The sequence below is a fragment of the Coenobita brevimanus genome, chromosome 25 (assembly GCF_032717465.1).
Source record: "Coenobita brevimanus isolate Jiangsu-jjx chromosome 25, ASM3271746v2, whole genome shotgun sequence".
NCBI classification, from domain to species: Eukaryota; Metazoa; Arthropoda; class Malacostraca; order Decapoda; family Coenobitidae; genus Coenobita; species Coenobita brevimanus.
This window is the reverse complement of record NC_136978.1, coordinates 7,658,679-7,680,209: the sequence shown is the minus strand read 5'-3', so window position 1 is coordinate 7,680,209 and position 21,531 is coordinate 7,658,679. Positions and strand designations below refer to the sequence as shown.

The following is a 21,531-nucleotide window of genomic DNA, read 5'->3' as shown; positions in this document are numbered from 1 at the left end:
TCATAAGTAGTGGTCATTTTTACCCTCCATCAGAGGAGGTCAGTGGGGTCAATAGGTGTCCGTGCGTAGTTTGGCGGCTTCTGGCTCGTTTCCGGGCCAGAAGTCAGAAAGTATTCACTACAGAGTCATGAAATTTCGCATATTTGTGTCGTATAGTGAACTGGTGCCTTTTGATAAGTAGAATGCTGTATCTTAAATAGTTTTTTCTTTTATGAAAAGTTTAAAAAAAAAAATCTAGGAGATTTCAATGCGACCAGCGCAAGGAATCTGAAGGGCCCAGGTTATACCCTCCACCTGATAGCCAGAGAAGAGTGTTGTTTTAATGTCTGTGTTATACGGGGAGGAGGGGGGGTGAGGGCCGTTATGTGCTTGGTCAGTTCAGGGAGGTCGGGGAGGGGGGGGTATGTGCTTGGTTAGGTAGAGAGTTGCAACAGTGTACAATTGTGTTAATGCAAGACCATTAACTAGAATAATTATGAAGTTACTCATGTAAAATAATATTTTCCATTTTCAGCTGACGAGCTGAACACATTAAAGATATAAATAAAAATCACAGAACGAAGGTAGTACGGATTTTTTCCGATTCAGACATTAGAAAATGGGATCGTCGCGTGTGGAATTCACCATTACCACCAGCAAGCGTCAGAGTATCAGTCCAAAAATTCAGACTTTCACCACAAAAATCACCAGTCCAAAAATTCAGACTTTCACTACCAGAGTTACCAGTGCCCTTACAGACACTACGCCCTCGGTCTCATACAAAACTACTGCTGTTGTGGGCAAGAAGAGACACAGGTCCAGCTCTGTGTTCAGTAACGAAGATGAGACAAAGCTATACAAGGTACATCATCATCATCATCATATCATCATCATCACTGCCAGTGCTGCTGCCACCACCACCACCATGACTGTATTAACTCTGAATCCTGTGACTCATTTATTTTAATCTTGCTAACTACAAATGACTTGATGCAGCTTTGGAAAGAGATCTTGTATTGAAGGAGTTGTGTAAGCCTGTCTAACTCTTCCATATACGGGTATAATATGTCTTCGGATTCAAGAGACGTAATTGCTAACTCCATACCATTTTATTGAACTTGCAGTATATCAGACCCTTCCATTTCAAAATCTACCTTAAGCTAAATACTATAATAATTGTCTTAGGGAGTAGGAAGAAAAGTATTAAAACTATCGGTATGTCATTGGAGTGAAGTGGCTTACTCTGAAACCAATTTTTTTTTTTAGGCGAGTTTGTTTACTTTGGAGAAACCATTTGTAGTGACAGGGTTAGAAACTGTCCCCATTAACCCCTTTATGGCGTATTTCTCACCCAAGCTGCATAAAATTGGCTGAAGGTAGCAGGAATACTAATAATAATAAAGTTTGGTAGAAAGCTTTAGCAGAAGATGCAAGGTAAGCTTTCAGATGCAGTTTTCTTGCAGTTAAACATCTTTCTCATACACTTTGAGTAAACATGTTATGAAATGGGGCTGGTACCAGCATAATGCCACAGCACAGCAAATGTAGGTTATGCTGGGGATAGTGGTAATTATTATTCATATTGGTGAATGAATGTGCGGAAATGATTTTCACTAAAGGAATATGTAGTAACCCCTTCCACATAAGATTTAATTTTTCACCACCCATTAAGTGCTGTAGTTAAGTTGTTCATGACCTATTTACCATAGATCTGAAAGGTATAACTTTTTACTGCACCCTTTAGCATGGAATTTTAAGTATTCACTACACTCATTTAACACTATAATGATTTATGGCCAAATTAGTATGATGATATGATCATTGACCTTGCCCATTTAGCACTATGATATAATTATTCACTACACCTGTGTATCACTTAGGTATAACAGCTATTCACCACCCATTTAGCTCTGATATATGTGTACTTTTGATGCACACCCAGTCATCACAAAGGTGCAAGTATTTGCCACCCAGTGAACACAGGGAAGAATTATTTGTTATATCCATTTCACACATGTTATTTATCATTCATTAAGTCATGTGAGTTTTATTTGGTGAATTATTCAGGTACATTTTCACACTTAAAATCATGGTGCAAAAGAAGTTAGAGTAAAAATTCACTGTTTTTACTTGTCATATCAGTTCATTTTCACGTAATGTTACTGTTGCAATCAGAGAAGTTCATAGTATGTCGCAACAATTCACATCACTTTTTACCGCACCTACAGGTTTATTTTCATACTGAAAAACTCTGTCCGAATGTTGAAGTTAGATGTCTAAATTCACGATGTACAGGTCCTCCCTGACTTATGAACTGGTTATGTTCTGAGAAAATGCATTTAATACGACAAACCGTCCAAACATCATTGCCTACCAAGCCTTTTAAACATGCTTACAACACTTACATTAGCCTACAGTTGGGCAAAATCATTAACTCAGAGCCTGTTTTATAATAAAGTGTTGAATACCTTATGTAATTTATTGAATATTTTACTGAATGTACACATTCATAAGTGCAAAAATTTGTAAGTTGACTGTTCATAAGTGGGGGAGGACCTGTACTTGTATCTGTCATAGATGCTCACGTTCAAGCTAAAACTCAAGTTGTGAAAAGGAAAATTTTTAAGATTCAGTCATTAATTAGTTACATCTGTATTGCTTGCTGTGCATGCCCATTTCTGGGCTAAAACTTATGATGGAAAAGGGGAAGTCTATCATCATCATCATCACCATCATCATCGTCTGTCTTTGACATCTTTCTTATCCATCACCATCATCACCACCACCACCACCACTGCCACTATAACCCATTCCATTAAGGTAGGTAAAATTCAGAAACAGGAAAAGAAAAGAATGAAAGTACAATAACTGTTAGTGAGGAAGTTGGTATGAGCCAATACATTGCATCTGTGAATAATTTGATGCTATAATCTTGGAGGGCTTATGAGCCAATACAGCTATCTATCTTTCTGTCTAGGCTTTCTGTAATTAGATGCCCTAATCCTTGAGGGGGTGGCCATAAGCAAATTGCTGCCATGTCACACAATCTTCTGCCATCAGTTTGCCCTCCCTCCAAGCCCTACCACCCTCATTGATATGCCTCTACATTCTCTCCCCCCACCTCACTGTCGATCACCCCTTCCCCTTCTCCCCGTGGTCAGTCTCTCTATTAATTCCACATTACCAATATAACTAATTTGTGATAACCAAAATAACTAATTTGTGATCAGTACATTTTAGTGAATGAGTGTCAGGTCTTAGTCCATGAGGGCAGGTGTAGGACTAACCTGACCTAACCAACTTCTTTGCTGTATTTCTCTGATATAGTTTGGTGAACGAGGGTCAGGTCTGCGTCCTCGTGGGCAGGTGCAAGATTTTTACGCACTCCGGCAGCATTGTTTGGATGAGGGCACCCTGTTTGAGGACCCGGACTTTCCTGCTGAGGACACTTCCATCTTCTTCTCTCGGTCACCTCCCAAGCCATTTGAGTGGAAGCGCCCCCATGTGAGTTTTTTCGTTTTATTATTATTATTATTATTAAAATAAACAAGGGGAGCAGTAAGGTCATCTACCCTTAATCCCTTCAGTTGTAGGAGGTCTTTAGGACAGTACTAGACTCATTTTTGTGATATTTTTAAGATTTTGGATCAAGTGATAGGAGAACTACATTTTAAACATCTTTGTTAAGTTATTCTCCAGACTACAGTTTTTTAGTAATGTAATTATCATTTCAGTAATTAATGTTTACAGTATTTGCCTGTAGTTTTATGTTACATGTTAACTAGGAGTGTGTTCTGTGCATGATAGTGAATGAGTATTAATACAGTATTATATGGTACTTGCTGAAGTTAAATTGTGGTGTGTATTGTACTGCATATGGTGAATGAGACAGTAAAGGGTGTTAAGCATACTGTGTGTGCCAGTGTTAGAGTACAGTACTAGGAATGAAGAACTGAACAGAGAATGTTTAGTATCAGTAATTTGTGTGTGAGGAGAACATATGTCCTGTCTCAGTTCTACAGTTGTATGGTAGTTGGAAGTGAATCAGTATTAAATTAAACTGGTGCCATAGAATTCCAGGTAGTCGCAGACGGAATTGTAAACTGAATCTTCATTTTATTCTCTATAATCACCAATGCAAAGGCTGTGTAGATTTGAAATATATATAGAAAGTATATTTAAGCACTGACTGCATAAAGTATGCACAGTGTGTCTACACTGCATGTTTCCCAGTTGGAACCATGAAACATTGTTACCAACATACTGTATTCAGTAAAACATGCATTGTTAGGTACAGTAAGTGCAAGGAATCTCTTTGTACAAGATGACAGTAGAAGTGTACTTTGGTATGGTTGTGTAGTTGATGTGTAGTGTGTGTTATATTGGGCTTGTGTGTAAGCCTGAATATTGGTAATTATTATGTTAGAGAGAGAGAGTTTGTGTGTGTATAAAGCCACACCCTCGGCCACGCCCCTCCGAGGTGACTCGACTAATTTGATGGCACAAAACTTTCCCAGGTCAGTGTACAACACACACACACACACACACACACACACACACACACACACACACACACACACACACACACACACACACACAGTGTATACTTGATTAGTAACATGAATTTACCTGTGATCTTTTATTTCTTATAGTCATAGGTACAGTAATATGAAATATTTGGTGTTTCCCTGTTTTGTGTAACTGATATACAAAGTAATATCAGTATCAGACTCATCTTTTTAGTGGTTTCACAGGTGTATATGCATGTTAGTTTGAACACAGTGCTATATCATTTTTCCAAATACTGTAATGTTACAAGCACAAGTTCGCAGACAATACCCAGCCAGCTTTATGTTTATGACCGTAATATACAGATGGCACTCCTTTTACCAGCAGTGGGAGAGTGAGGACTGTGTTGATGGAGGTGGCTGCATATTAAAAATGATGACAGGTAATCCCATTTTAACCCCCTTGAAATGTGGTGACTCAAGGTTAACCGTAGTCCAGTGCATTTAAGGATTTATGACCTGTATTCTCTCCCTCACATTACATGATCAAATAGCTTGCATTTACCTGTAAGGGATCAAACATGTCTAAGGCCATCACTTTGACTCTCTAACCACTAGATATCCAGGCTCTGTGCAGGTATTATACATGACAGAAACAGACACTATAATGAAGCATAGAGCTGGATGGTATGAGGAGGAGGATACTCTTTGTTGATTGAAGTAGGAGAAATATATAAAATTGTACAGTAATGACTGAATATCAGTGAGCTGAGAAAATAAGGAGAGAGAAGGATGGAGGGAAGAGAGAGGGAAAAGCAAATGTAAAACTGTGAAGAGGAGGAGGAAGAGTGAACAGACTGTGTGAAGTTATGCAATTAGATAATTGATGAAATTTAAAAGTAGATGAAATGGACAGAAACTAAAGAAAAAGATAACATGTAGATAGGTTTATACATGAAATGTTAGTAAATCTTCATTTATAAGTGTGTAAGTCATAGGTAGCTGTGGTTAAAAAGTCAGAAAAGGAACTGTAATCTTTTCCATTTAATATTAATACCCCATCAGTGTGGCGAAGCACATATTAGAATATTTCATCAATCCCCAGACAATTTTACACAGCTTATTAGAGATGTTTTCATCTTGGATGGGCAAGATATTGCCTTCAGATTCTTCTCTACCAGACATTGCCCCGAATTGAAGTCATTTTTGGGTAGTGAAAATAAAACTGAAAGTATGTCTGAATTGAGTTGGTTAATAGACTTTGATAAAACCATGGCTTAACCCTATGTGGGGTGATTCTTTGTTAGATAGTTTACCTCCCTGGCATCATTGTTTTGTAGCCTGTGTAAATTGTACCTCATATAAGGTCTGCAACTTGGCAAGGGTTAAAAGTCAAAAGTTCAGTGCACTCACTAGTTTTGCGCCTAATTGGTACCATGATCGCGTGAAACTAAAACTTGCGAAACTTGTGCGTATACTTTCCATGTAATAAGTGGCAATTGGTTCTGGGGTCAGCCACCTCATTCACCTTTAGCTACCCATTAGTGACACGATACCACTACTGTAAATTACATACAGTTAATCAGACATATATTATTGAACCATAATACCAAAGATTTTACTAACGTTGACACATAGGCTGAACTGCTTGATGAGGCTTGAAAGTGAGTTTTGAGGCTGGAAACAGGGGTCAGTTACCACCTGCCCGCTCACTGCTCCCCACCACCACTGTTGAGTCCCCCACACCACCACTTCCTAATGCCTCAGCATCAAAGCCCTCAAAATCCAGTGGGAGCTCACCAAGCTCACCAATGTCGTGACCAAGTGACTGAGGAGATGCGTATGCATGCAATCACTCACCACTGGGGCTCGCCAAACTTAGTAAAATTGTGAGACTTCTTGCAGAGGAACATTCCTTTGCACTGCGAAACTGCTATTCATGAAATTATGTTTAATGAAACTAGTGAGTGCACTATGTTACTGTATATTGGGAGGATACACAAAAAATTAAGATTACAGAGTGATTGAAACAACAGTACAGTATAATAATTAGTCATCGTATTGACTTGGAGGCGTTTTGTCTGCGGCCACCCTTTGCGGGATTAGGGCGTCGGGCTATAGATAGATAGATAGGTATTGTGTAGGACTAAAGATACATTATTAAAGAGGTACTGTATAGTGATCTGAATATGTTGCTCATTTTGTCACTGTGATGGAAGGAGCACCATCTGTTTACTAGAGTTGGGACATTATATTGGCTGAAGAATGTTAACATACTCTTGCTTGTAACCATCCCTGCTTGTTCAGGATGCATGTCAGATATTGCTGACTCCATTTTGACTCATAAGTCCAACTTTATACAAAGTTCTGTACACAGCTGTCATCATAGTGATTATTTCAGAGCTTCATATTCCTATTTGTATTGCACATGTTACAAGTCTGTCTGTGTTTAGCCCTTGAGTCAGTTGACTTTTTTTTTTTTTTTTTTTTTTTTTTTTTTTTTTAATACTGTCACCTGATGATTTTATTAAACTTTCTGTAGGTCTGTACTAGTGAAGGAGTTAAAAGCATTCATATAGAATTGCACAGTTTAGAGCACAGTACTATTATTTTCTATGTGGACCATTGTGGCATTGTTTGCTATTTTTAACCTTATTTTTATTACAAACCATTGTACAATACAGTATTTGGAAAAATGGATTCTGACACTAATATATTGTTAGTTTGCATTTAGCTCTGTATATATAGCAAGATATACTGTACTTTACCTTTATTTTAAAATTCTTTTAATCACACAAACTACGCAAGGTTAGCCTCTCCTACATTATCATATTTCTTATTATATCTGTGTAGGAATTCCTTTGTGATCAGACAGTTTTGCAGATTAAGTCTTCATAAACCATCGTCCATGTTTAATGTGGACATGATGTGATAATTTATTGATCATTATGTCTGTTGGTTTCTGGAATTGATACAGTATTACACTACAGTACATAGACTGTAATACTGTGAAATATGCTTAATCCTGTAAATCCAGGATGAATTTGTTTATGAATGCCCAGCTATATGGGAACATTGTTTTCTTGCAGGTATTCTGTCCTGTAATATAGGTAATACTGATTCTTAAATTTGACAAGACAGTATTTTCAACTTGGAAACATCACTTTGCTGGCAGCATTGGTGCATCAGGGCTAACTTTGCTCACCACAGGCTTCAGTGCATCACAGCTAGCTTCTATTTGGGGGATAAACATCACACTAGCTGACACCAGCCATATCCATTTATATAAGAAGTACAGTCAGGAACAAAAGTTTGCCAAATATTTCACTTCTTTAAATTCACACTTCCATCAGCTGGCTAATATTTGAAGTCTGAGAAAGACTTGGTTATCTGGCCACAGATGATTCCCTTTGTTATGATGTGTCAGGATGGAGAAGGAATGACATCTTGTAAGTGTGAAGCAGATGCAGTGGAAAAATAGGTAGAGTCTTGTCCGCGCCTGTACATATACTTGCCCTGAATAACTATGCAATTTGTAAGGCAACTCAAGGACTTAGTCAACAAAGCAACTTCATCATGATCATGAAAAACGATGTTCAGTCCCTGTAGGATGACAATGTAGGGAGACCCCGAGCCTTATCTTAGAATTACCTGCCTCCTTTATACTGTTAAACTGTCATGCTAAATTACATTGTAGTGACAGACTAATAATATCTGATTTATTGGATTTTTTTTTAGTAGACTAACCAAAATTTATTGTCTGATTTAATGGAGTTCTTTAGTAAAAAGTCTTCAGAATGTGGCTATGTTGCAGTTTCTATTAGTGTAATTTTCTGAAATATAGAGTGCTGGATTAAAGGCATTATACTTTGTATGTCTTGTGCCTGTGTTTGGTTATGCAATGTTTTTGCTGTGTGTGTGTGTGTGTGTGTGTGTGTGTGTGTGTGTGTGAGAGAGAGAGAGAGAGAGAGAGAGTAATTGGAAACTAATCTTCATATATTTATTCTCACTGTTGATAGTAAGTAATTTATAAAGTATGTGATAACAATAATCTGTTGCATTGTGAGAATGGCTCTTTTCATTGCTAATACAGTACAGTATATATGTAAGGAATACTGTACTGACCTGGCTGACTTTTAAATTTTTCTACTAATGTGCTGTAGATTCATTGCATCTTGATTCAGGCAGCTGCAAGAGTTATTTTAACTGAAATTTACTCAGTTTGATCAAGTCATGGTACTGTTCTGGAATTACTGGTATACTGTATTCATTTATTCCTTAAATATTTGTTGTAAATTAATGTATGTACATTATTTTTCATAATTCTCTCCAAAAATTTGAATTTTCAGCTTGGTTTAGCCTACATAATATTTCTAAATCAAAATGCTATACTGTAACGTATTGACAGAACCAGCATTAGGGAAAGTATAGAGTCTGTATAGACATATAAACCCCTTCTTGCATGGATTTGCTTTTCCTCACTTTCATTAGAGGAAAAATTCCATGACAAACAGTGTCAGAAAAATGAAGAGAATACAGTAAACTTACAGCTCAAACTTCAGGTATCATACTTTGCTTAGTTTACATATTTCACTACTGACAGAGGTGCAGGAGAAGTGTACCTTTGCACAATGGCTTTGATATAACCAGGCAGTTCCCCTGCCCAGTTTTACAAATGCTTTTGAACTTGCTTCTTATCTCTGAAAAGAGGGATGATGGACTTAATGTTGGGGACAACCTCTTCCTCCAGTCTTCCAGTTTCTTGTTCAGGTGAATGTAGGGTTGCAGCTATTGCTACAGTTCTTCTACCAGCAAAGATAAACTCATATTTACATTTACATTCTTAAGGGCCTTGTCCAACTACAGTACTTTATTGTACTACCACAGTAGAGTCGCGATTTAAGACAAAGGGAAGCAGTGATCTTACAATAATGTGGGCATGTAATTTCTCCCATAATTATTCAGTTGCATGGTAATATCATTCAATTGCACAAGAGAAACTGTGTGGGAAATGAGTGCATTGAGATACTGGATTTCCAGATGACTGCATTTGTTTACAACTTGTGTGTTGTGTTTTTGTCGGTTACTAATTGGCTTCCTTGACCTGACCCGACCGACGTGACCCATATCCCACTGGCTGCCTTAGTGTTGTGTGGACGGTTGCAGTGATTAGAAGCATTTATTTACTTATTTTCATGCTCCTCATTTCCTATCAGAACTCTAACCTCGCAGTTCCAAACTAACTTTAGTTATGCCTGAGCACCCTGAAAATGCTATGAGCACAAGAATATCGTTTATTCCCGAGGGAAATATATAATTGTTGGAAGAAGTGGCATGTGGTGTGGGAGCTTAAATGCAAATGAGACTGAAATGAATTGGGTGTGTTTATGATGTAAATAATTACTTTGTTGAAGAAAAGTGTTATTAGGGAGCAGTAAAATTCATATTTTTGCCTTCAGTGCAATGAGTGTGGGGGGGAAAAAAAATGGCTTTGTGCCCAGTATTTGTAATGAACTGATGGTCTCTGGCTGAGAAAATTTGGCTATTATGGTATTTGAAGACACTACATGTTGATGTAAGTACTGTAGTTAGATAATTTTGTGAGTTCAGTTTTTGTGAATTATAGTGTCATACAAATTAGCCATATTAGTTGGCTGCCTCGTTTATAATTCACGATTACTGCATTCATACGTATCTGAGAAGTTGTACTCAGTCACTCCATGCTGATGACTTCAGTACTGTACGGTATATATTTTTTCCTTTATTGTTGATGACTAAAAAATAGTCTCTCACTTTTTTTTTTTTTTTTTTTTTTTTTTTTTTTTTTTTTTTTAAGTGCACTGAGTGATTCCTGGCAGAATATGTGTGATGCTGGGTGGTGATTATTCACGTGTTGACTAGGTCAGAAGTTTTTGCTTGGTTGGTATTGCAGGCTTTCAAGAAGCTTAGTGGCAGTCCTTGGTGGTTAAAATTTTTATGGGAGGTATTATAGGGCAGAACTATGTTAGATTAGGATGCACTATATATCCAATCGGCAAGATCGTATGTAAACAGTCTTGGGCGTCTTAACCCGTACCACGCAAGCGATGTAGATCTACGTCCCCTTCAAAAATGCTGGTGACATAGACCTACATCCTGCAGCATTGAGAAGTCATTGTAAGCAACCGAAGTAAAATGTAAGGTAAAATCGTATCACTGACTTCAGACATTTTGCTGCTACACTTACAACACTGATTTAGGAGTGCGGGAGGCAACTGAGTCTTCACAGGCTCATCACTGCTCTGCTTTCAGTAAGCTTGAAGATTTCAGAGGTTGAATGGCACCAACCTGACTCGATTCAACCAACTTTCTGGCTTTGGTGATTACTTTTATTAGTCCCAGGGATCTTATATTGATGTATTAAGTCCATTTAACCACAAAACAAATCCAAAGTTGGTTCACAAGCTCACAGATGCTCTGCATTCTTAGTAACCTTGAAGATTTTATAGGTAGAGTGGCACCAACCTGACTCAATTCAACCAACTTTCTGGCTTTGGTGATTAATTTCATTAGTCCCAGGGATCTTATATTGATTTATTAAGCCCATTTATCCAAAAAAAAAAAAAAAAAGAAAGTCAGGTCACAAGCTCACAGCCGCTCTACTGTCTCAGTAACCTTGAAGATTTCAGAGGTAGAGTGGCACCAACCTGACTCGATTCAACCAACTATCTGGCTTTAATGATTACCCTTATTAGTACCAGGGATCTTATATTGATGTATACCCAATTACTCCTCCCCCCCAAAAAAAAAAAATAATGATAATTGACTAGTGTAGAGGGGTATCTTTTTTTTTCCCCCCCTGCATGGTACGGGTTAAGGCAGACTTACTGTATTTGTAATAACCTATCTAATAAATTTTTAATGAAAAATATGGTTCTTCTAGAACCTAATCCCTCTATTTTCCATGTAAATGTATGTCATGTTTTAGTGAGAAATCTATTTTGCATGAAGTACCACATAGCTCCAGCACCACCAGTGTCCTGCCAATATTCCCCCCCCCCCCCCTAATTGGCTGTATGCCCCTACTATTGACAGCCCTTTTCCTGGGCCTCAGGTTTGAATTCAGTTTTCAGTCTCATAGCCAGCTGCCATCCATGGCTAACAAGACCAGCCTATGCCAGGGAAATTAATTTATCTATGTTAAAGAGATATACAATATACAGTATATGTAGTAGTTTCAGCCTTAACTTTGTAAGTGGTTGAGTTCTATGCTTGGGATGTTGTGTGAGGCCAACTGCTGGGTTTTTGGACTCCCATGGTACTTCCCAGGGATGATGGTAGGCATCCACTTCACCAGGATATCTTGCAGCTTTAAAATGTGATTATGATTTCCAAACTGCCAGCATCCTCACTCTTATCTGTAATGCAGCATGAAGATTTGACACTAAGAACATGAAAATGCCTGAAGGGGTTCTTGCTGGAAATTGACATTTTTGGTGAAAAAATCATGTTATGTAATATCAACTGAAGTTTAAAGGTCAAAAGCGAAAAAAATTAAGAATTAGATTAAGAGCTGATTCTATACCAGTAGTTAATTAATGCATGTGAGAAATTCCAATGAGTTCAACCTGAGTAGATCAGATATGTAGACATTTGTTTTTGCTGTGTATACTCCCTGTGTGCCCATGTCCAATGTCCTATCCTGTCCTGTTGTCTAACCCGTGATCTGTCTTTCTTCCTAGGAGATCATGGCTCTAAAGGTACTCATCTCAGACCAGGTTTGGTAGTGGAGAGAGAATGTTTGTGTGAAAGAGAGAGAGGGAATAAGAGCTGGCTTGCTGCACCTTGTATCATCTTTGTTTATTCATGCTTAGCAAATTTACACAGTCTTGGTTTTTTTCCTGCTTAGGTAAGAAAGTCACATGATCCTTTTTTCCCCCAAAATTTAATCCTTGTGCACATGTAATTATATTGTTCATTGTATGAGCAGTGTTTTGTAGTGATTAGATTTTGTCACCAATACTGCATTTCCTTTACTGCAAGAGGTCTCCCCTAAGCAGGATATTTCTAGGCAATGGCAAAAGAAAAGGAAAAAAGCATCATCAAATTGGAGTAATTAACTTGTGTAAAAATTCTTGTACTTTTCACTCACAGTATTGATATGCCACATTACAGCATGTCTCATATGTCCAGTTGTTGGTTATATGCTGCCATAAACTGGTTTTATTATTTCAACATTTACTTTCTTAATTTATTTTTTATTGAAGATGACTTAAATTTCTGATCCTAAGCAGAGTGAGACCTGTATGACGCAAGCTTTATTGGACACAGTTGCATCAGGCACCTGACTTAACACAGAACAGTTTACTTCAGTGTAGCAGTTAGGGTTGATATTAACATAGAATCGGTATGCTGTGTAATACCTGTACATTTGAAATGGTGTGGTAGGTATTAGTAATGCAGTTGCTTTTTGGACACAAGTACAGTACTGTATACATGATTCATCACCATTTGTGAGCTACAGTTTTTAGAGATATAGTTTCTGATAGTTCTTGACAATTACACCATGTAATTTCAATCTTTTCTCTTTACATGTTATACTTGTTGTACTGTGGAATATTTGTCTTAATTGGTGTGTATAATCATACATGATTTAATGTGTATATTTATTCTTGTTAAATCTCTCATGGCTTTTAAGTATGGTAATGCATGTACCATTATCTCACTACTGTTGCTTTGTTAGAATTATGAATATTGCTCTGATTTTTTTATTATTATAGAAATAAGAATGTAGCACTGATTTTCTTGTAAATTGGCCATATTTCAACCACCACATCACAGTTTTGTTTGAAACTGTAATACTGTAGTTCCCTTACAAAGGAGATTTTAACATTATGGTGGTATAGTTTGCTGTTCTAAATACTATATGTTTTGTCATATACAGAGTGTCCCATAGGCACCAGAATACATTAGTGTAAGCTTGTCTGTCATGTGCATCTGTTTTTGTTATTGTTGTTGTTGCTATATGATTTTCACTGAAAAAATGGAGAGGCAGGAGAGTTTGTGCTTGAAGTTGGTTTAGGATAAATTGAGAAACTTGTGTTGAATCAAGGTAGAGATTCATCGAGGTCTTTCTTGGTGCATATTCAGCAGAAAAAAAAGGGTTTGTCCTCATCGTTAGTTAAATCAGTGCATGATTGCAAGTAATGTAAGAAATAGATGCATGGGGTCATTTTAGGTGCTTCTCCAGTAGGGGAAAAAAAGATTTTTCCTTAGCAGTTGATGAATTGATGTGTGATGACAAGTACATTAGCGAGAGATTGGGGAGGGCAAGCTTGGAAGTGAGTAAGATATGTCGAGCTTTATCTTGTTATCTTTCCAGAAGAAAAAAGAGGCTTGGCCTGAGCATTAGATGAATCAGTTTATGATGATGAGTAAGGTAGGTAGAAAGAGACTGGGAAGGACAACCTATGTAATTATCATTGGACTCATGGGATACCATCTAAAGCATTTGGTGTTTACACAGCAAAAGGTGGATCTTGAAGTACGTTTCAGGGTATCCAATAATTTTGAATAACCACGAGTTTGGGTTGTTGCCATGTTATTTTATTCAAATAAAAGATGATAATACCTGTATATGGGTATAGACATCAGACATACATTACAGTTCTTCAAAAATCACCAAACTGTTTTTCAACATGTAAATCACAGTGCCTAATTGCACAAGCAATAGAAGTTGATGTGGAAAATTAGTGCTGTTCAGTGAAAGTATGCAGTATGGTACTTTCATTGTTTATCATACTTCCTCCTTCCTACTAGGTAACAGTTCGATATTATAAGTGTTTTACGGTGTGGCTTTTGCGTGCGTCGTGATCTGTGTTAGAATAGTTGTTGTTTGTATGTCTTAACCTCTTCACTCAGAGGATGTCATTGTATCATAATTTCACTGTGACAGTTTTATTCAATTTACAGGAAACTTTTCAGATGGATTAGGTGAAATGTTGACTTCAAACTCTTCTTAATTTGAGTAAAATCAACAGGCAGTGGCCTGATTAAAATGGAAATTATGTCATCAGAGTGAAGAAGTTAAAGTTTATAATTCTGTCATAGGATTTCACTGGTGATAATACCAGGTACTGATCATTATTAATGGCATTCAGTTGACCAAAGAATGCATGCCCCCCCCCCCCCTAAGATATATGAGGTGCCAAGTTGAAGAATCCACCAAGCACCTCCCTGGCCATTTTTGAGTTAAGTGTACCACCATATTCCACAATCATCCTTTTATCCATAGAGGTAAAAGAGGGTTGCTAATGCAAGTGTTAACATGGTCCAAATTTTTATTCTGTACAACTATTTTTTTCCTCAGTTCAAAGCATGTCCCACTGGTGAGTATTATTAAAATTTTGATATTATTAAGAAAATGAGGGCACTCACCATCCACTCACTTGATGTAATGCTGCTCTCAGTTATCTGCCCTTTCCTTTCCTCCCTCCTTCTTTCCTTCCTTCCTCTTCTGTCTTTCTTTACTTCATTCTTTCCTTGTCCTTCTGCCTGTGGGTGACTCTACACTGAGTGACAATTCAAATGGTTTCCAGGTATACCAGGAAACCATGTACTATGGTGGGTGGTAACCATATATTCATATTATGGCACCTGGTGGTTTAGTGGGTAATAGTGGCGCTCCAATCAGATTGAGCCTGTGAAGGTTTATATCCAAGGGGTGGTTGGGGTTCATCGCTCACGTAATGCCACTCAGGGATGAGTGAGGCTGGTCGCTCTCATCTTAAATGCCAGGACCGACTTGCCTAGGACCGGGCTTCTACGCTTCTCAAGGGGCAACATAGGATTGGATGATGGATGGATGGATTAAGAAATTATTGAGATGGTCTGTAATCCTTGCATCATAGCTACGTATCTCTTTAATATTCATTTGAAGACCAAAGCCAACTTAATAGCTTGCTTGGTTGATGAGATCTTGCAATTTGAAAGTCACAGAACTTTATGATTTTCTGCGTTTCTAATTTATGGCACTTGGTGGGTTCTGCAACTTGTCGCCTCATATGTTGGTGCTTGTGTATGCAGAGTTTGATGATATGATTTTATATAGCTGAGTCAGTCCAGTAGTTTGTATGATAGCTGCATGCCTGTTTTGTTGTCTGTTTATTTCAAATAATTCAGTTACAGGATTAACAGTAATTTTTAAAAATGCAGTAATTGCTGTGGTAGTAATTATTTTGCTTAAAGGAGTGTGATTAATTTGAAATGTTAGCTTGCTGTAACCCAGTATCCATTTTGAGTGTTAAACTTCAGTGCTAGCATTGTAGTGTATTTTGTTTCCTAGTTAGCATTTATTCTCCAGTATACTGTATTTCTAATTTTTATATTGTATTGTGTAACTCATATGTATTCTTATGAAGGTGAGATATCAAACCCTACAATGGCCAGTGTTTCAGGATACAAAGTTTAAAAGCCACTAAGTAATTCCATCAGATGGGTGGGTATTGTGTTCTCACCCTGTGCCACCACATTACAGGAGATCATTGGTGACCCTCAGCTCTTCATTGATGGTGCTACACGATTTGATGTCAAACAGGGAGAACTGGGTGAGTGTTGTGGGGATTGAGGGAGTATGTATTTGTATGTGTGTAATAGTGTGTGATGTGTTTGTGTGTGTGTGTGAGCAGTAGGTGGTGTGGAAATTGCATCACAGTTGTTTTGATATGAGGATTTTTTACTAATTCATTTTACTGCTTTACTTTCTTTGATTTATCTCTTGAAATTTTCGGGTTCTTTCATAATTATAGTTTCCATATAATTGTCATAATGATCGTCACCATATTTCCCACTTGAATTGAATGATAAAAGTAAGGAGAAAGTTTAAAAGTGCTGTACAAGAAATATCATAAGAGTGCCCAGTGAAGCAGGCCACAGAATGCAGTAATTTGCTTATGATCTAGGCTCTGATCGAAAGTAATGTTTATACTGTATTGGGTTGATGGAGAGGTATATGAGTGAGAGAGGGCTGACTGTGTGAGTTGGAGAGAGGGCAACCTGATGGTGAGGGGCAGAATGACATGCAGGCAATTTCTTTGTAGCCATTTTTGGGATTAAGGCATGTGGTTATAGTCTATCTATCAATCTATCTATCTGTCAGTCTATAATGTGAAATTATTTCTTAAATGTTCTGTTGTTTGTGCCCTAGGTGACTGCTGGCTGCTGGCTGCAGTGGCCAACTTGACTCTGAACAAGCGGCTCTTCTACCAGATTGTTCCCAGTGATCAGAGCTTTGGGGAAAACTACGCTGGCATCTTCCACTTTAGGTTAGTACTTAGAATGTCTTTGCATTCTTCAGATTTTGAGGTGCCTGGTGATCTAATGGTCTAAAACTTCAGTCAGGGTAGACATCAGGTGCTTTTTGTATAATTTCATATTCCAGAGACGTGGGTAGAAGTTGACTGATTACATAATTTTGCCATGAATATTGGCAGGTATACACGTATCTTTCAGTGTTCTGGGTAATGGTAACCTAATCTTAGATCCCAACATCTACCTGTGACCAAAACTTTGGAGAAAACTGTGTTGGCATCTTCAGCCTCAGGTCTGTGTTCTGAACATCTCATTGTAAGTTTTACATCTACTCCCATATAATGTCTGCTTGTCTGGGCATTTGAATTATTAATCAGGGGGAAGGTTAGGGGCTTTTGTTCATCAATTTTAATTCTTTAGTGGCAGCAGAGGTGTTTTGGTCATGTATTGCCATGAGGAGTATAAGCCAGCCACTTATCTTTTAAGTTTTTTTACTACATTAGTCCAATTGTTGATCATAATACCTTGCATGGGATAATATGGGACTGAATATTGCTTTAAGTAATTTATATGGTTTTATTTATATATTTGTTTATTTATTCTTTCATTTATCATTTCTATGAAAATAAAGACAGGCTTCATTCTATTTATAAATAGTATTATACAGTATACTCTGAGGGCAAGCAAATGGTCGCTGTCATCTTGAGTAGCCTCGTCCCGGACCTTATGCTTCATATGGAGTAGTAAATGACTAGACGTGAATGAATGGATCATATACTTTATATGTAATGTGTTGTCATGACTGCTTATGGTATAAAGTTCTTATTTTATCTTACCTTCTCATCCACTGGCAACAGGCTGTGGCACTACTGGTGTTGGGTTGATGCAGTGATTGATGACTGCCTGCTCACCTTCTGTATTGTTCCATGTGTGTGCATGTGCACGCATGCATGCATGCATATGTGCGTGTGTGTATGTGTGTGTTTAAGCTGTGAAGGCTAATGTGATATGAATTACTGTGCTGCATTCCACTGGCAGCAGATTCTGGTAGTACATATGTTGGGTTGATGGCTGATGTGAAATGAGTTATGTATTATTTCTTATGTTTCTTAGATGTAATCCACCTTTTTGCTGGTACTAGGTTCTGGCAGTATGGGCGTTGGGTTGATGTGGTGATTGACGACCGACTGCCCACATTCTATGGACGCCTGGTGTTCATGCACTCAGAGGAACGCAATGAGTTCTGGTCCGCCCTGGCGGAGAAGGCCTATGCCAAGTGAGTCATGGTGGAGGGAGGAATTGAGGGCCAGGATCCATGAGCACACTCTTTAATTAACTCCATTTCATACCTTTGATTTGATTTCTCAAGATAGTTAAGGAAAGGAGAGTGTTGAAACTTCCAGTATCCCTTGTTCTTCTTGCTGGGCAAAATCCAAGTTATGACATAGTTGATTACAAGTTTGTTTGTGAATTGCTGGACCCAAGGCTGTAGTGGGAGAGTTGAAAGGGGATCTGTATTGAGATTCTCTGAATAATACATCCATCTTTAATCTCTTCTGAGATATTAACAGTGTGTCTAATAACTCCTGCTTTTAAAAAGTCTTGCCATCATCGGATGTCTTTATTTAGTTTAACCTCATCGGTACAGGAACAGCTTGTGTGTGTTATTCTTACTAATAATAGACAGTTTTATTCAGCATAGGAGCAACTATCTATTGATTAGATACAGCCCCCATTAACCCTGTCACTTCTAGGGACCCTTCAAAACTAAATAAAATAATTGAATGACAAGCCAACATTGTGAGGGCTCACCTTCCATGAAAGGGGATCTTTGTATGCAGCATGTGTTAGGAGTTTAATGCTGTATGGCAGTGAGACCTGGTTAGTAAAGGAAGAGAACATTTGAAGGCTCAAACCTACAGAAATGACAGCGATTAGATGGTTGTGTAGTTTTTCCTTGAAAATAGGTCGGGGGAGGGGGCCTAGGATTGCTGTTGAAGAGTTAAGAGGACTGATGGGACTTAAGTGTATTGATGTTGTGATGAGGAGGGATAGAGTAGATGTTGTGGGCTTTGGGTTAGCATTAGGTCCCTACACTTCATGGGGGTTGTCTGTTACTGTTTTACTTCAGTTCTTAGTTGACATGGGTCTTTTATATGTCAATGGATTGACTCCGGTGGGGGGGAGGAGGAGGGGATAACATAAAACACCTCTGTATAGAAAAAAGAAAACATTTTTGGATGGTTTGGCATGTGAGGTGGAGCCATATCTGAGGCTTAGTTGATATGTAATAGAATGTCTGACCTATCTCACTGGGCATGCTGTTGATAGTTCTCTAACATTTGTATACTCTCTTTCTTTGTTTTCTGAATACATCATCATCCCATCCTTAAGTAGGAAACAGGAGGTCAGGATAATGACATCTGTTTGCCTACTTTGACCTGCACTGTCACCAGGCTCCATGGGTCTTACGAGGCACTGAAGGGTGGCACTACCTGCGAGGCCATGGAGGACTTCACTGGGGGTGTGTCTGAAATATACGATCTTACCAAAGCACCTCCCAACCTCTTCAACATCATGCTGAAGGCCTACCAGCGTGGCTCCCTCATGGGTTGTTCATTGGAGGTATGGTACTTCTTGTTTAGTATGGTATATAAACACTGCAGTACCTCCTTCAGAGCATGCTGCTTACCCTTCTCTCAGCTTATGTGGTTGTAGTATCTGTGTAGTGTATTAACCCATGGTGTCCGGCATTTATTTCCGCCAACCCTTCCCCCAGCTGGGGATTTCTGGAAAAACAGTGTTTTTTAAATCATAATATCTCAGCTAATACTTAGCCAAAAATAAAAAACAAAGTGTCCAAATACTCACCAACCCTTTGACTTAAAGCTGATGGCCTTAGATTGTCTGGGTAATGCATAGAGTCAGAGAGAGAGCCTATGGAAGTGGGGTTACTGTTTGTGTTTTTTGTGGCTGTGTCCATGTGCGTAGCTGAGGTGCGGTGGCACAAGTAATGCTTATACTGTTCCTCCACAATTAAAAAAACACTTTCAAAATGCCACAGTCAACCACAAACACCATTTTCATGTAGGCTTTGAGAAGTGTGGTGTGAGTGTGCGATAGTGTGAGCAGGGGAGTGTGGTCACTATGGCAACGACCTTGCGGTAGGCTGCCTGACGTCTCACTGGACACAAGGAAAACTTTTTGTGTAAGTCTATCCTTAACGGAGGTACACAGGTAACTGGAGTGTAAATGGGATATGTGCTGGAGCGTTGCCAGAATTTGCCTGTGGTGGTAATTACCCGCAAAATATTCTAACATTGCCGCGAAACACTAGATCATGTATACATGCTACCCGGACATCTCCAGGTGGTCATCTATACATGACACCCAGATGCCATGGGTTAAGTATTTTTGCTTATACACTGACTTCTCATTAGACTTTTATAACTCATCCTCTCACATTATACTTTTGTAACTTACCCTTTCATCTCCCTTCACTTTCACTCCCACCCCTCGTCCTCTTCCACAGCCTGATCCCAATGAAGTGGAGGCCCGGTGTGACAACGGATTGATCCGTGGTCATGCATACTCCATCACCCGGGTCAAGTACTGTGAGATTGAGACCCCCCGTGTGTCTGGGAAAATCCCTCTGGTCCGCATCCGCAACCCCTGGGGCAATGAGGCCGAGTGGATGGGTGCGTGGAGCGACAAGAGCCCTGAATGGCAGTTTATCCCGGATGATGAGAAAGAAGAGATGGGCCTGACCTTCGAGCATGATGGAGAATTCTGGATGTCATTTAAGGTACAGAGACAAGATATTAACTAATCCCTTGAATCAGATGATTTTATTCTCACCTCCAGCAGACAGTGTTGTTCAAGATAGGAGAGCCCTTGTTGGTGAAGGTATTAGTGAAGACTTTATGAAAAGAGTTTTTAAAAAGTATATCCTAGGATAAACAAAATCACTTGGGGATACAGTAATGGGATTAAAATGCTGCCATATCTATCTCTCTATCTATCTATAGCCAGATGCCATAATCATGAAAGGGGTGGCCATTTTTTCTTTGAATTAGCTAGTTGATTTATGGAGGGGGGGCACTAACCCTCTGCCAACCCACTTGCTGACACGTAGGGAACGTGTAACAAAATACATTGTATCCTCAGGCTTAAGGGGTTAAAATGAATCATAAACAGGTGGGTTGTAATTGATGATTTGACTACAGATATCCACCCATTTCAGCCAGATAAGAAGTATGAAATGTTGTTCCATAATTTATGAGTATTGTAAATCCTAGGCTGATAAAAATGTTCTACTCATACTAGTGTCAGCATGATGCATTCTAATTGAATTTCAAGTTGTCCAGCACATACACTTTCCATAGTAGAGAAGTGGTAGTTATGTTTGGGCACCCATCATCCTCTTACTTGATGTAGTGCTGCCTCCTTCTTCCTTCATGTGTATTATTCTTTTTCTGTGTCTGTCCTCCTCTCAACCTGTTTTTCCCGTCCTTTCTGTTTTTATTTATTACTGTTCATTCAACTTCAGGTGGCCCTACACTGAGTGACAAGCCTGATGGTTTCCTGTAACTCAGGAAGCCATTTTGTTCTGGGTGCTTATCATTATAGCCAATTAAAGGGGTGATGTGGAACCTACTATGGTGCCCCTGTTATTTGGGTGGAGAGACAAAAATGTGGCATCCACTAAGGAACCAAACCTCCACACCGGCCCCCACCGTCAGCCATGTAGGAACAT

At 38.6% G+C, this 21,531-nt stretch overlaps 1 protein-coding gene across 1 annotated transcript in view; it reads left to right on the top strand.

The window, feature by feature from the left end:
• LOC145393857 (calpain-A-like) overlaps positions 1-21,531 on the top strand; it is a 214,627-nt gene that overhangs the window by 124,330 nt on the left and 68,766 nt on the right. The window contains exons 20-26 of the mRNA XM_080267913.1: positions 3,307-3,483; positions 12,209-12,226; positions 16,003-16,072; positions 16,672-16,789; positions 17,917-18,051; positions 19,232-19,400; positions 20,308-20,580. Coding sequence (XP_080124039.1) covers positions 3,307-3,483; positions 12,209-12,226; positions 16,003-16,072; positions 16,672-16,789; positions 17,917-18,051; positions 19,232-19,400; positions 20,308-20,580 — 960 coding nt within the window. The remainder of the gene's footprint in view (positions 1-3,306; positions 3,484-12,208; positions 12,227-16,002; positions 16,073-16,671; positions 16,790-17,916; positions 18,052-19,231; positions 19,401-20,307; positions 20,581-21,531) is intronic.